Source organism: Trematomus bernacchii, unplaced genomic scaffold (genome assembly GCF_902827165.1).
Source record: "Trematomus bernacchii unplaced genomic scaffold, fTreBer1.1, whole genome shotgun sequence".
Taxonomy (NCBI): domain Eukaryota; kingdom Metazoa; phylum Chordata; class Actinopteri; order Perciformes; family Nototheniidae; genus Trematomus; species Trematomus bernacchii.
Window position 1 is genome coordinate 7,771,511 of NW_022987689.1, and position 15,083 is coordinate 7,786,593.

Here is a 15,083-nt window from a genome sequence, read left to right on the forward strand (position 1 = left end):
AATTAGGCCTAATTGTTAGATTCTGACACGACAGATTCTAACCTACAGAATAGGCCGACATAATAACTGACTAAAACACCTCATGCAATATTACAAAACATGTCAAAAATGATGAGACTGCCTGTTTACTGTTTATCAGACAGTCAGCACAGTTAAGATTATTTACAATGAATTCAAATAGTAATACAATGACTATTAAAGAAGCATTTACACTGAAGACAGAACTTATATTAGGCTACTGCTGATTTAATGTAGCGGACAGACAGATCATATTGACATGCTTTTGTCATGCTTTGAAGTTTAATTAATTAGCTGACTATAATTAATGATCAGGGTTGGGAAGTTTACTTTTTTTAAATGTAGGTTACAGATGACTAATTACCCTGTTAAAAATGTAATACGTAATGTAACTGACTATGTAACTATTTGTATTGATAATCTAATGTTAATTATGGTTCTTTTATGTTTTTTGTGAGTCACTTTGGATAAAAGCCTCTGCTAAATAACATAACCATAACATACGGTTTCATTAAACAAATAAACAAAAAGGCTAACAGTTGGTTTTGCAGCGAGTCATCATAGGCTAACAGATGACATTTAGCACGTGTTGCTTGTATTGCTGTCCAATTGAATACACCAGAATAGTTGTTAACTTTAAACAAACATGATTCACATTACTCACACTCTTACTGTAATTAGTGATTAAATCAACAATTAATGTAGGACACCTAGTTGGGCTTGCCAAAATCACGCTACAGTTTCATTAAACAAATAATCAAATATGCTAATGAAGCTAATGCTATTAGCATTAGCTTTTGCCGAAAGCTATAGCTAACAAATAATTGTTTTTAGTGCCTTTAATACTGTTAGAAGCTATCATAAGCTAACAGATGTTTGTTTGTATTGCCTTAAGACTATCATAGTTAATGTTAGCTAATCACACTTCATTTCAAGACACCGGAATTGTTATTAATGTTAAACAAATAAAACTTTAAAAGCACTTCACACTACTCACACTCTCTGCGTTGTCGTTCATATTCATGTCTCCTGCTCACTAGGTGGCGATGTTGCAAAACAACTAGGGTCCTGAGAGTGCGGTCCTGAGAGTGCAGCCTCCGAGGCTGCAGCTTCATACTACTCGGTGTGAAAGCCGCATTAGATGTGTATATATTATTTTCTTTTTCAATACTAAATCACAGTAGCTTCTTTCCTACCAAATCTATTTGTTTAATACATGTTGACAATCTTTCACATATCACAAAACAGGCTATATCAAAGGGACATTCTCTACCTTGTAGAAGTGTCTTGAGGACAAGTTGAACCTCTACAATACAACTTTAAATAATTGTAGCCCAACATTAACACGGAAAGGAAATAGAGTTGGTTACATAGTCAGATTTTATTGGACAGAACGGTCACCAGGGCTACAAACATGAAGAGGCAGACAGTGACGAGGAGGACCACCAGGGGGAGACCTCACCCCGCTGCACACACACTGATTTCCCCCAAACACATTTGAATCAAACCAGTGTGACAAAGTAGATCTCAGGACGTTGGGGTCACAGACTAGCTCATCGGGATGATGTTCAGACCGCAAAACTGGAATGATCCCTTTTTCTTTAATGTTGCTCACTAGTATTGGAAAAATAGCAAGGGGGGAAAAAAACAATACACTCTCCAGAAAGTACAAAAACAGTTCAGCCACTATCAATTCATTGTCTTTTTGAAACATCCCTAAGAGACTTTGAAATGAGACTTTTGATCCAAATTGACTAAATAACACGGATCAATATCAATCAGTCCACAAAACACAATCAGTCAATGCATCTGGACCTTAAAGGGTAGACTCTACTGAGACAGAAGTTCATATCCAGGGACTATCGGGACTCATTTAAACCACAACAGCTACCAATCATCTTACCGGGGATTCCCTCTAGGACTTCTAAAGTAACTGGAGAGTAGATAGTGGAATAATAACACTGAATAAACACAAGAGAGCGACCCTGAGGGACACCCAGAGGTGCCTCAGTCCCTCTCCCCCTGGCCCCCACCTGCATCACGTCTTGTTTCGGACACCAGTTGGTTTACAGGTTTTTACTCATCACTACGAGATATATACGGTACAATGGTTCACATTTTGCATATATCTGTGCAGTATATCATATTTACTTCATTTCATACGATGTCAATTCAATCTCCAACACCTGGTTAGGAAGGGGTGAGAAGGTGGTGGTGGTGGTGGGGGGTGTATGAGAGGAAGAGCTATAAGGATTGTAGGGAGGAGAGAGAGTCAAAGTAGGAAGGGGCAGGAGAAAAAATCTTTAACAGGATAGGAGGGGGGGGGGGGGCTTTAGCAGCGGGTTTCGTAGATGCCGGATCGGCCGATGTAGCGCACCCATTTGATGACGTCGTGGTCACTGTAGTTGAGCTTGGACTCGAATACCTTCAAGTAGCGCACCTTCAGACCAGAGGGAGCGAAGGGAACCTGCAGGACCAGAAGAGGGAGGTTAGGAAGACGCGTCTGGGCATGCTGGGAGATGTAGGCCACACAGGTTGTTACTGTGGGGATTAAGCAGGAAGTGTGTGTCTGAGGTAACAGTAATTGCAGTGATTTGCATGGCTGATACCGGGATCATTTTTAATCCATAGTCCATGTGTTTGGTTGCCAACGCTGTACAAAATTCAGCTACGCAACAAGATAGCTCATATTTAAATCAGGGAGTAAATTAGTTCCTAGTTTAGGGATGCGATTCGGGATTATTTTCAGTCTTATCATTGATTGTTTTGATAACATTCTTTGTTGTTTGGTCTTTAAAACTTTTGAAAATGATGAAAACTCTCTTTCAGCAGAGCACTAAATGTCAACTCTAAATATATTGAGTTTACATTCATGAGTAATAAAGAACAATATTCACATTTAGGAAGCTGAGAAACAGAGAATTTTAACTTATTTATTCCTCGTAAGATTACAAAGATCTATTAAAATATTTGCCGAAGCATACACTAAAGCTCTGCAAGTTATTGGGAAGACGTGTAACGAATGACTTCAGTATCAGATTTACAAACTATATGTAACAGAGAGGAAGACTGTCAAAACGATATACGTGTTCTGACCTCAAAGTTCATAGAGATGGGAGGCCTGGCCCATTTCTTCTTATCGTTGGTCGGCAGCAGCTCGATCTCAGCACTGATCTGAGACTCCTTCATCCCAGCCATGCGTTTGATCCTACACACACACAGATCAGATTAGTGTACAGATCTCAGCAACAAGGAACACCATTTTGAAACCCTCACAAGAGTAAATAAGTACACCAGTTGTACAAAGTGAATAGGACTGAGTGGTTAAACAAGCAAACGGCACAGAGAAGCTGTGAATCATTAACCTGACGGAGCATAAAACAGCGTTAGGTTGTATCTCGTGGATTTACGGTCAGAGGGACTACTCACTTCCAGACAATGGCGTTCTCGCTGGCCTTGTACTTCGCTTTTCCCTTCATACAAATCACCTGCACGCCGCTGGTGTTGAGGGGCGTGGGGATACGCACCTGAGGAGGTAATAATAAGGAGATAAACGTTGAACATCAAAGCTTCATACACATCATTTTAAAACTCATTACGTTAGGTCATGTCTGAGCTGTGAGGAAATAGGACCTGTGTTTGATAGCTGTTAGCGTTTATCAGCACGTGACTTTGATAAGAGCTCACCTCGATCTTTTGGGCCAGCAGCGAGGGTTTGAAGTTGGACTTGATGACAACCTTAACCTCCAGTTTAGTGCGGCCGACCTCCCTGACCAGAGGAATAACTCGGAACGGCAAGATGATGTCTTTAGTGGTGCGATACCTGCCAGAAGAGGGGGAGAACATTGGATAATGTAACACAATGATATTTGATCCAGCAAAAGCAAGGATTTCCTCAAGTTGTTTCAGTGCTCATTAATGCCTCTGTCGTTCATTTCTCCAAACAACAAATACTGAAAGATAGAAGGCACCTTGTATGCTTTCAATACGGTTTCAGTCTCACTCGTGCCCATTAGACAGCCTGATAACAGACAGAAGGGTTTAAAGATATTCCAAATGACTGACCTCATGAGCTCGTACTCTCCATCGGGGGGGATGAAGCTGATGCTACGCTCCGAGTCGAACTTACTGAGGCGCACACACTGGTGGAAGGTGCAGTCGTCGATGGCTATGGACTGCTTCCCGCTGCTGCAAGACAAAAACACATCAGAGACACACAGAGACACAAAGAGACACAAGGACACAGTTCACTTGTTTTAAATGATTTAATCAAAAATATATGAAACTACTTCTCTCCCTAAATTGATATCAATAGTGAGGACACCATGAGCAGAACAACAAGGACAGAGAAGATAACTGCTAGTATCAGGACATGAAGACCTGGTGGTTAATGACACTTTAGAGCAATACAACACCACAGACCCAGTTAGATGTAAGGTGGGGTAATACATAAATAAACAATACACCAACTATTGCAAAGAATAGGGACAGAGCCAGCATGTACACCAAATACTTAACATGGACTGTTTGATTTGTATTGAGTGCATGAGATGATTCTTAGGCCCAATTCCAATCCACCCCCCACACACTACCCCTACACACACACACACTACCCCTCCGTTTGCGCGTTCACGCAGAGGGTCTGCCACATTAAGTGCTGTTCCAAACCAACGAGTGTGGAGGGGGAGTGGGTTATCAAGCCCTCAAACAGCGAGTCTGCATCGGTGCCGACTTCACGTGCTGCCCTACCTGACCGGACTCAATGCTGTGTGTGTCCGTCAGGAAACACGCTGTTTACAAACAGTTCCAGCAAACATTCACTGATAAACTCCGATGTTAACAACCTCATGATAACCTCATGTTTGTTTAACTTAGGATCATACCTGTGTTCAGTCATACCTATGCATTTTATTATAAAGTTGTGTATATTTACAGACTGTTGCAAAAACTAAGAAGCTTATAAACATCAGGTTCAAAACTAAAAGAGCTTTACAAAAAAGTAACACAATTAAAGATGTTTGGAGTTTTATTTGAGTTATTAATTGAATTTTTTGTCAAAGAGATGCTGATTTGAAACCGTTGGAATTGGGCCTTAATGTGCTTCAACAAGACAGATGAGAGAGTGTGTGTGTGTGTGTGTGTGTGTGTGTGTGTGTGTGTGTGTGTGTGTGTGTGTGTGTGTGTGTGTGTGTGTAGCAGAAGGTGAGGACACTTGTCAGTACAGTACCTTCCTCCCCCTAAATCACTGAGGTACAGCACATAGAAAAGAAAGAGAGGGAAAGAAAGGAGAGACGCATCCAAAGGAAAGAAAAATGAAAAGTAAATTGTAAAAGCTGTCTTGTTGCAAACAGCAGGACAGACAACACTCATAACACAGACAGAGCTTAAACAGACAAGGTGGTCTCTTACATTTTGACTTAACAGTGAATATACATTTTCAAGCTTAAAAAGTTACATTCTTAAAGAAACGGAATTTGCAAATTATCCAAATGATTTTCAGCCTTGCTTTTAAAAAGTATAGTTGATTTGATATACACATTTTGCCGTCTGCTTGATGCTTCACTGACCTCTTCCCTGTGTCCTCCGTTGTTCCTCCCTTGCCCTGCTTGTCAATGACAATTTTGTCATTCATGCCAAATTTGCACTCGGGCATCCCGCTCAGGTAGCTCTTCATCACCACTCGGCCCGACACGTGGGCGCTCAGGACCTGGCCTGGAGAGGAGGGGGAATCACGTGAGTCTCAAACTGGACACGCCACAACATCTGTTTTTCCTCCATTTGGTTGTTAAACTCTAATTCTCTTAGCACTCGGCTCTCTTTTAAAAGACTCAACATTATTTCACAGCATTAATAACACAGGAAACAACCATTTGCTATGTAAAGATATAGTAGAGTCATGTTTTAGTCTCGAACCCCCTGTGTTTATTGTAATTCAAACGTGTCTATGCTTTAAACACAAACGGCTTGTTGCTCATGTATGTGTGTGCGTATGCATGTCCCATTGTCCCACTGGCTGCTAATGGACTCCGCTCAGCGCTGCTCTCACACGGTGGTTACAGCCAATCATTTTGTCCTGACCGACAGCGTTTAACGGCAAACGGAACGCCCAGTCTACAGTTTTCCCTTTAAGGGTAACACTGTTAGAACTGCTGCTGCGGTTAGCACTGTTAGCGGCTAGCCTCCTGCTCGGCTGTCAGTATGTTCATAGCAGTCAGTATGCAATCATTCTGCTCTGACTTTCAATTTGAGAGCCTTTAAAAGTGAAATAAATGAAGACTGTGAGATACAATCAAAAGACTCATAAACCTAATAATTGGATTTTCTTGTGAACTGTGATCGTTCATAGAGTCTGAGAAGTATTGATAAATTAATGTCTTGCGTATAACATCAAAGTCAAATAATAAATACACTACAGTGGCATTAAACACAGACACAGCGAACTACTGTCCGCAGTCGTTCTGAATGATACAGTTTCAATAAATAATGCATGCTCAGCAGTTTACAGACCTTGTGGTGACATGAGCAGGTTGACGCTCTCCAGGACGTCCAGGAAGAGCTCATTGCGGCGATACTTGATGCCTTCCCGACGCCAGCCGATCTGCCCCGTCACCTGGCTGGTGATCTGAGACTGCTCCTCCTTTGTCTGGGAGACAGGGAGAGAAACTGTAACCACTAACAACAGCAGACCACCGACAGACGGGGGGGGATGAAAGAGGATCATTTGCACTAGAGAGAGACAAACAAAGGTGACATGGTTCCACATATGGATACAAATAGTTTCCTTAGAACGTCGGTTCTTACCTGGTGCTGAACGATGCAGTGTTGAGGATTGCAGTGGAGGGCAAACGAGGAGAGAACAGAAAAATAAAATGTAAATACAAAATATTACTAGTTGTATTGCAACATTACACATTCCCTCTAATCGCTTCCTGTTGTTTTGTGTCTATAGCATTACATCACACCACTGTAGACACTGTAATACAAATGTGTAATGTCTATGCCTAATCCAGATCAAGAAAATAGGCTCTGGACATCCCCATTACATATTTATCATCCGTCTATCACTCGTGATTCTCAAGGTCTTGGGTGACATTTAGAGGCGTTTATAATATTTAGTCTACCCTCACCGATATAAGCACATCAATCTGACTGTGATGCAATAAAATCCAACTGCACCACAAACAACAGCCACTAAAATGCCCATTTATCTTAATAGACACCTCTAAAACGGTTTCAACATAAACTGACTTTAAAACCTTCATGACTGTAACAGTTTGAGACTGCCCTGGTCTCACTGACCTGTCCCTTAATGCCCTGCTGGGTGATGAAGGTCTTCAGAGCTCCAGTCTCTGAGTTCTGGGGGTATCCAAAGTCCAGGATCTCTGTGTGAACACAAACAGATAAACTGTCGGTTAGAGATAAGGTGGGTGAGGACTCTAGGGCACGCAGCAGTGGAAAGAACCAGTTGTTGACCGAGTCTGACATTATACGTTTAATATAATGTCAGACAGGTCACTTTGAATTTGGTTTGTCACCATGCCAGAAATGATTTGGACGGTCATATCTCCTTCGATAATATCCATTTAATATTGCTACGAAAACATCTCAACCAAACTCTATTTTTTCAAGTTTCTTGCAAAAAAAAACACATTTTCCACACTACATTGAACACATCATGACAGCTTTAGAATTGAACTTTGCATAATACACATTTTTACTGAATGCACCTTTTATGGAGGCTCTGTTCACACGCGTCTGACAGCTAACAGTTATTGTTCACTTGCTTTCCTGCTGCAGATTTCAACACAAATGTGCTTTTAATAATGTAGCATTATAAGGGAAAATGAGCGTGCTTTTCTTCGATGAAACCGATAGAGTGTACTGCGTCCCAAACACATTTTCCATCGTCCCCGGGAGGTTGGGACACCATTGGAGACGAGGCTAGGCGGTACTCAGTATTTTAGCACCATAGGTACTGAAGTATCAGTTCTCGTGGTATCCCTACTATTAAAAAAATACTACGTAGAATAATAGTTGGATTATATAAGATCCAGAGATGCCCAGTTCCCTGATTTACTCGATTATATCTAGGATAACATTATTGATTCCACACAAACATCACAGTTTTCGTGTCCTACCGTCCAGCAGCTCGTAGATGAGCACAAAGTTGTTCTTGATGTTCTCCTCGCTGATCTTGCCAAAGTAGGCCGTCATGACATCACACATCTTGTAAAGGAACTCGAACACCATGGCGGCGTTGACATTCTGCTTGGTGACGGCCGCCAACCAGATGTTTGAGCGTTTAACATGGAAGAAGCTGGTGCGGGCGATGTTGGTCACCGGGGATCGAACCTGCTGCCGGGCGTGAATCACGTTCACACGGAACGCATCGACCGCGTTACGCCTGAGATCGGGAAAAAAGAGAAATAGACACAGAGGAAAAGAAAGAGAGACGTTTGAGTTGGGAGAATTGTTTCAGGCTTTTGCATAACAGACCGTTGTTAACACCACCCCACCCTGTGACAGCCTGTGAGAATATTTGCTGAGTTTGACATCCAGTTCTGCACTGGACTCAAAATAAATAATCCCTTCAGACCTCAACAGCATATCCACCCATCACGAGGAATATAACATAATCAAAACATTTCCCAACCAACGGGGAGAGGGTACCTTGAGTTTGTGCGCTTAGAAAAAAGGAGCGTTGTTTTGTGTAAATGCAGATAATTAGCAGGAGGGAGAGGGAAGAGTTTAGGAGGACACCCAGGCAACATAATACTTAATTATATAGACTCCAAAGAGATGTTTTCACCATATACTGTCAAAAACTGACTTTTAGATGATTTTTTCTCTATTTTAATAAAATTGAATACTCTGCTAATACTGAAAAGTCAGTGAGATAACATTTACCTTAGTGCTACAATGCTTTAGGGAAACACAGCCTTTCCTAATGGGGATTTATAAACAACGGGGTCTAGAGCAGAGGATGCAGCACGATCTGACAGGAAGACCAAAACCTCCTGAGGTGTAAACTGACTCAAACTTATTTTATATTTAAGACTACTATTTGATATGCTCTAAAATGAAAAGAATGAAACAAATCATGAAACATTCAGTGAACTATTGGAGTAAAATGAGGTTGTTTGATCTAATTTGGGTTATAATAAGCCACTTTCCAAAGAGTATCTTTCCAGGCCTGAAAATAATATATTTCAAATTCGATAACTTTTTCAGGTTATTTGTGACCATAAACCTTTTCTAAGTTTAAAATTCCACTACATCTTCTACGTATCGAAACAGTTTTCCAATTTGTTTGTGAAAGTTCACAGCAGAATCAAAGGTGGTACGAACTACGTTAACCGTCATACCCCATGCTCAGATAACATGCTTAGGTACTTGTAAAGCTGCTTGTGGGTATCAATAATACTTATAATACTTAAGTAATACACTGAATGGCTGTGGCAGTGGCTGGATGTGTTGCCTTTGTTTGAATTGCCTGCTGCACTTCAGTATCTGGTGGTTTATTTACCACTGCAATATCATGACAGGTGACTCATGCTCAGAGGAAGTATCAGGAAGTTGTCTGTGGAATCAATGGGCATGCAGTTAGGGGTTTCAGGGGGTCATTGATCGGTGGCCATGAGCGGGGGAGGGGTCATGCTTGATAGGCTCGAGCATCTCTTACCTATTCCTACAGGGGCCAAGATGGACAGATGGAGGAAAATGGTGATACAGAGGATAGAGAGGAAACAAGGATGAAGTAAAAGGAGAGGAGAGAGACAAAAATGCACAAGAGACATTTTCGTGCATCGTGTACACAGACAGAGTGAGTAACATGGTGTTTATTATGATGCCATCATTGTAACTGAACATGTTGGGAACGAGTCACCAGCACATCATATTGCTCTTTAATCTACTGTAGCCTGACAACAGTATGGCAAGTGCATATTGATTCATTGTATGCGGCCAATATGATTTTGGCCGCTACACTCCATAACCGCTTATTTTACTTCAAGTGGATCCATTTTTGCTTCAGCTCACTTGCAATATTAAAACAAGTGCGATTATAGATTTCAACACAACATTTTGTCCATACACCGCGGCAACATAAACAGTCTGGTTTACTCTGTGTGTTGCGGCAACAGGGCGGATCACCATTAGCAAATGATGCCGTGGGAACATGGTGGAGACAAAACCTGGATTTCCAGGTTTTCTACTGAACATAATAAGAAAACTCTATTGCTGTTGTCTTTATTTTTAGTGAGTGCTGCAGGAATTGCACCTTAAACCTGGATTCAAGTTAGCATTTTTCTTTTAAATTGGTTTTGGTTGAATACCAGAAACAAGGTCACTGGTTAACATAATTAAAGGAGTTTCCCATTTTTGTGCTAAAACATAAAGTATGTCAGTGAATACTGTTAACTTTTGAACTGTTACGCGTCTTTAAAAAGGGCTAAATGAGACTTCAGAGGTTGTTCTTTTGTTGTTTATAGAACAATGCTAACTTCCCTATTGGCCTCCAAATATATGTCATATCTGCAGCACAAAATGACAGTTTTCCTTTTTTCATTATTTCGCAAAATAAACTGTGGTTATCAGGGCATGAATATTGTTTTGGTTCCTTTAGTACCTATCAGTGATATTCTGTAGTATGCATTGTGCTGTGTCTGAAGAGGCGGAGGCGAGCAGCTGCATATTATCTGTGCTACCACTGGACTGACTTTATAGATTGCTGCCTAGAAACAGGACAAAATATGAAAGGGATTGTAGCAGAAGTAAACCTGTACGTCAAAAAAACTGCAATCAGAATATTTAATAGGGTCTTAGTCAGTGAAGCATATACTACTCTGTTTGTGCCCATATTCATAGACTTCTTAGCACCTCTAACCCTAGAACTAAGGCAACAAATAATTCAAGGAATGACCATTTTCAAATGCTGCAGAGCCTTTCATAGGTGACTATATTACCTTGATGCTACACTGACTTGTAGGAGGAAGCATGGCATCTGTCAGTTCCTCTCTGTGCCTCGACTGGCAGTGTTTGCACTATGTATCTTTGCTGAGCAGGCCGACAAATCACGATGTGTGAGAGAGCGTAAGGCTCATGTAAGTGGAATGATTTTTGGGGAAATTAGTTTTCTTTTTTTGTGTCCTCCATCTTTTCCTGATGGACAGAACGTTTTTCCTGCTGCTAAGTAATGCTAACTGAACTATTAGCTGCAAAAAGCGAATTAGCTGTTAGCTCAGGCAGCCGTGCTGCCCAGACTGGGAGCACTGGGCGAGTGCTGATGTTTACACGGCTAGCAGAGGAGTTTTGGTCTGCTGCGTAGAGAAGGTTTTCAGGCTCAGGGCAGGGCGGGGGGATGCTGCTAAGATGCGCTGCCTGTATTGTGCAAGAACAGGAGCCGGGCGGTCAACAACACACAGGTTAGTCATATTAGCTGGCTTGACAAGTCTTATGTTTGTGCACTTGATGTTTGGCTGTTAGAAAGATCCTCAATTAGATTTCTGGATCATTCATAACATAAGTAACCATCATCATAACAAATGCATCGTGCTGTCAATATGTCTCATAGAGGTATACGTTCAAATGCAGTCTGAAACCCTAAATCACAAAAATACTGAGTATGACATGTTGGCTTAAAGGTCTACACACACAAATAACCTACTGACCTGCACAGCTGCTGTGTACCTACATAACTGACACCATGTGCCCTCTGTACCTACATAACTGACACCATGTGCCCTCTGTACCTACATAACTGACACCATGTGCCCTCTGTACCTACATAACTGACACCATGTGCCCTCTGTACCTTGCCAACCCTCACGGTGTAAATCTACATGGCACTGGAATGGTGTCTGCTCTGGAGACACCTGCCCTCAAATCAATCAATGAATGCGGCAGGGTTTAAATAAAACAAAGTGACAATTGGGTGTATGCATGGAGAAAGGGTATGTCCAATACAGGTGAATCACATCAAACATGTGTCACAAAGAAACAAACAAATAAGGTAGAGGAAAGGAAGAAAGACAAACAGTAAATAAGAAAGATATTCACATTCTTTAGCTTATACAGAACGTCTGGCCATTACATACTCACTCATGAATCAGCCATGTTTTAGTCACACATATTCAAAACAATATATTTTTCATCAGAAATAAAATGTCAGCGTCTTTGGATAGGCTCCTGTCTCAGCCCGTTAAGTTGTTAGTTTAAAACTCTTTTTAGTTCAACATTTAAAATGAGCCATTCATTGTCAGCCATTTTAAAACTCCTTTTCCCCAACCAGGCAACTATTTACTTTGCATCCCTCCATGCAAAACCTAAGAAATTATTTTATTTAAGGTGAGGAAAGATGATTGTATCTTAGTACAATTTTGATACAAATACAAAACTTGTGTCTTGTATCGCCACTGATGTTACAATATTGAATGAGAACAACAATATTTTTTTTAACGGATTGTATTATTGTGGTTATTTCTCATAGTCCCTTGTGTTTTTTATTCATTTACCGGGAGAATACCTGCGTCATTTCTTCTGGTTGTTCTACTTGTAAATAAATACTACATATTCTAATCATAGCAAACTGTGTTTTTTCTCGAAGGGCTAGTAATACTGTCCTAAATGTAATCCTGGCTTGCGCTATTTTTACCACATTTCCGAGGAGATAACAAAACAAACAAAAGACACCTATGTCAACTACTAAGCTAGGAAGAGCTACATAATCCTCTTTCATCCTTTCCGTATCAATCTGAACCCGTTCACCCCTGCTCATTCAAGCACTTCTCTTTGAAGTGAAGTCCCCCAACATGTAGGATACATATTAGAGCAGTTTTGCTCCTGTGAAACATACCCAATGTCATCTCGGTAGACCCGGGAGATGAGGACCTCCCCCTTGTGGTTGTAGATGAACAATCCTCCGATCATTTTGGCTGCTTCTCAGTCCCAACTGGCCATGGTGAAACCAAACCCGGCATGAGAAGAGCGAGAGACTGCAGGAAGGAAACAGGGAAAGAGAAAAAAGGGATGTTTAAGAAGGGAAAGCAGTGAAAAGTGAGGGAGTGACCAACAGTACAGGGAAGCACTTGTCCCTCACATCCACTTTTCCTGTCTCTCTTTCTCTCTCACACACACACATCACTCTATTGCCAATTGAATATACCCTGCAGCTGCCCCACTGTGGTGACTCATTTTAGCTGTGTGCATGTGCATACACACATCATCAATCCCTTTGATAAAGGCTGAGGAGACTCCACTACCACCACCCACACTACAGTCAAATCCTCGTTTCTGTACAAAGTAAGATTAACAGCAGATTAGCAGCCACCAGTTTGGAGCAGGATGTCACCAAGTAGCCAGCTACAAATCTGTTGCTCTTACTGGGTTGCCTTTTACTCGCAGGTGTAAATCTGGTAATGACATCTCAAGTAAGATTAAACCTAAAGACACCTTCATTCATCTCATTTAGAGGCAGTGCAGCTGTTGTAGTAGCTTGCTTGTGTCTAAGACAAATAGTTTCTTCTAATTCAAGAATGAAGCTTCTGGAAACCAGGAGATGAAGGACATGCTTGAAATTCCTCGAAGACAGAGGCCAGATAACTTACACACACGGCGGACAGAGGAAGTATACAACACAACCATGTCCAAGATGATAACATAATGTCACCATAAAGACTTGACCGGGTCGTGACCGAATAATTCGTGCACAAGACATGAGCGGTTTTAATCGCCCTTTTATTGGTCGAAGTCAAGATGTCTGCTCACTCGGGCCATTTCCTAACGTTCATACATTTTTCATATTGTCTAATGTCTCGTCGACGGATGGGGGACATGTTTGCTTGTACCACTTGGTTTTAAGCTTTCTTAAGTGGCTACAATACTGATGGAGACTTGACCTTCAGCTCAAAGTGATGGAGAATAGACCAAGTGAGAGGTAGCTAGCTAATTTAGCTTACGATAGCAGGCTAGTTGGCGGTGGTGTTCAGCGAAGCAGCGGTGAGCCGTGCGGAATTTTAAATGGACTTCCGGTGAAGGAAACCAGACCTGTTGAGGACCATTTCACACGCAATACTATTAATTAACGACAACATACACATTATAAATGTAAACGTATAACACCGACTGTTCACAAATACATCAACCCGTTAAGAGAGTACATACATTGTATACTGTGTGCTTTTATATTTAGTAGAAAAGAAGCCTCTAGTCGGTTAGCATAGTACCTGCCGCTGCTAGCTTGACGTTAGCTAACAGAGCGGCAGCTAACAATGCTAATGCTAGCATCGAACGCGATTGTAACAGTTTCCCCGGCTTCCAGAAACGTTTATCTCGCTACAGTTGATCATTTTTGACGAGAAACGTGTTACCGTCTCGACTATGGTGAACTTACCCCAGTTCTCTCACGAACGCCACCAGTCTTTCGCTCCCCGTTTGTCCTCGGATATAGCTTATTCCAGGTTCCAGTCGCTTCCCAGTTCACACACCCGCTAATTCCGCTCCTTCCTCCCGGTTCTCTGATAGCTGTCAGCTGACCCGCCGTCCTTACGCACAGCCGTTCCGTTGTGACAGGAAAAGGCGCGGCTGGAGCGATGTGTAAACCGCACCCAGGCCCTGTTATGATAAGCTACACAGGCTACTGGTCAATTATTTGTTTCAGGGTTAACTATACAGTGCAGCACGGGGGGCTTGCCCTCTTTTGAAAATTGACTTTCCGGAGAATGTTGGCACCAATCCAACTTGTTTCATTAAATGTTGAATAACACATTTAGTCTCTCCTAAACTCCCACCTTCTGTGAATGTGCAAAAATCCTAATTTCCTTGAATGCAAAAATAAAATGTGTTTATCCTTAAAACTAGGTTGTGTGGGTGGTCTTGGTGAATCCTGTCCTGCAGAGTCCATCTGATTCAACACTTCTTTATTTTTTTTGTCCAAGTTGAATTAAACCATCTCTCTACAGGAGTTTTCCCCCCTTCTATAACCACAGGGACATTTTTGCCTAGGGTCATTTAGTTCTAAAGCCAGTCTAAATGTACACTGACAAGGCTGATCACTTGCACACAACCAC

General features: G+C 41.5%; 1 protein-coding gene across 2 annotated transcripts; it reads right to left on the minus strand.

Annotated features, from left to right (window-relative positions):
* Positions 1-1,375: 1,375 nt before the first annotated feature.
* LOC117488475 (AP-2 complex subunit mu-A) lies at positions 1,376-14,647 on the minus strand. Of its 2 annotated transcripts, XM_034137401.1 has the most exons (13): positions 14,408-14,647; positions 12,872-13,010; positions 8,157-8,422; positions 7,318-7,400; positions 6,820-6,825; positions 6,526-6,661; positions 5,586-5,730; positions 5,246-5,263; positions 4,084-4,206; positions 3,706-3,841; positions 3,448-3,545; positions 3,115-3,226; positions 1,376-2,485 (listed from the first exon to the last, which is right to left on the minus strand). In XM_034137401.1, exons 2-13 carry the CDS (start codon positions 12,943-12,945, stop codon positions 2,351-2,353), a joined length of 1,332 nt encoding a protein of 443 aa, XP_033993292.1. In that variant the 5' UTR covers positions 12,946-13,010; positions 14,408-14,647; the 3' UTR covers positions 1,376-2,350. The 2 variants fall into 2 exon arrangements, with proteins under 2 accessions (XP_033993292.1, XP_033993293.1); XM_034137402.1 differs by lacking the exon at positions 5,246-5,263.
* Positions 14,648-15,083: the final 436 nt, after the last annotated feature.

What these genes read in the sequence shown, in the direction of transcription:
- LOC117488475 (XM_034137401.1), bottom strand. Translation starts at nt 12,945, where the DNA reads ATGATCGGAGGATTGTTCATCTACAACCACAAGGGGGAGGTCCTCATC. An exon ending in CCTGCTCATGTCACCACAAG is followed by an intron (nt 5,731 to 6,525) that starts GTCTGTAAACTG and finishes CCTCCTCTCCAG; the next exon opens with GCCAGGTCCTGAGCGCCCAC. An exon ending in GAGAACGCCATTGTCTGGAA is followed by an intron (nt 3,227 to 3,447) that starts GTGAGTAGTCCC and finishes GTGTGTGTGTAG; the next exon opens with GATCAAACGCATGGCTGGGA.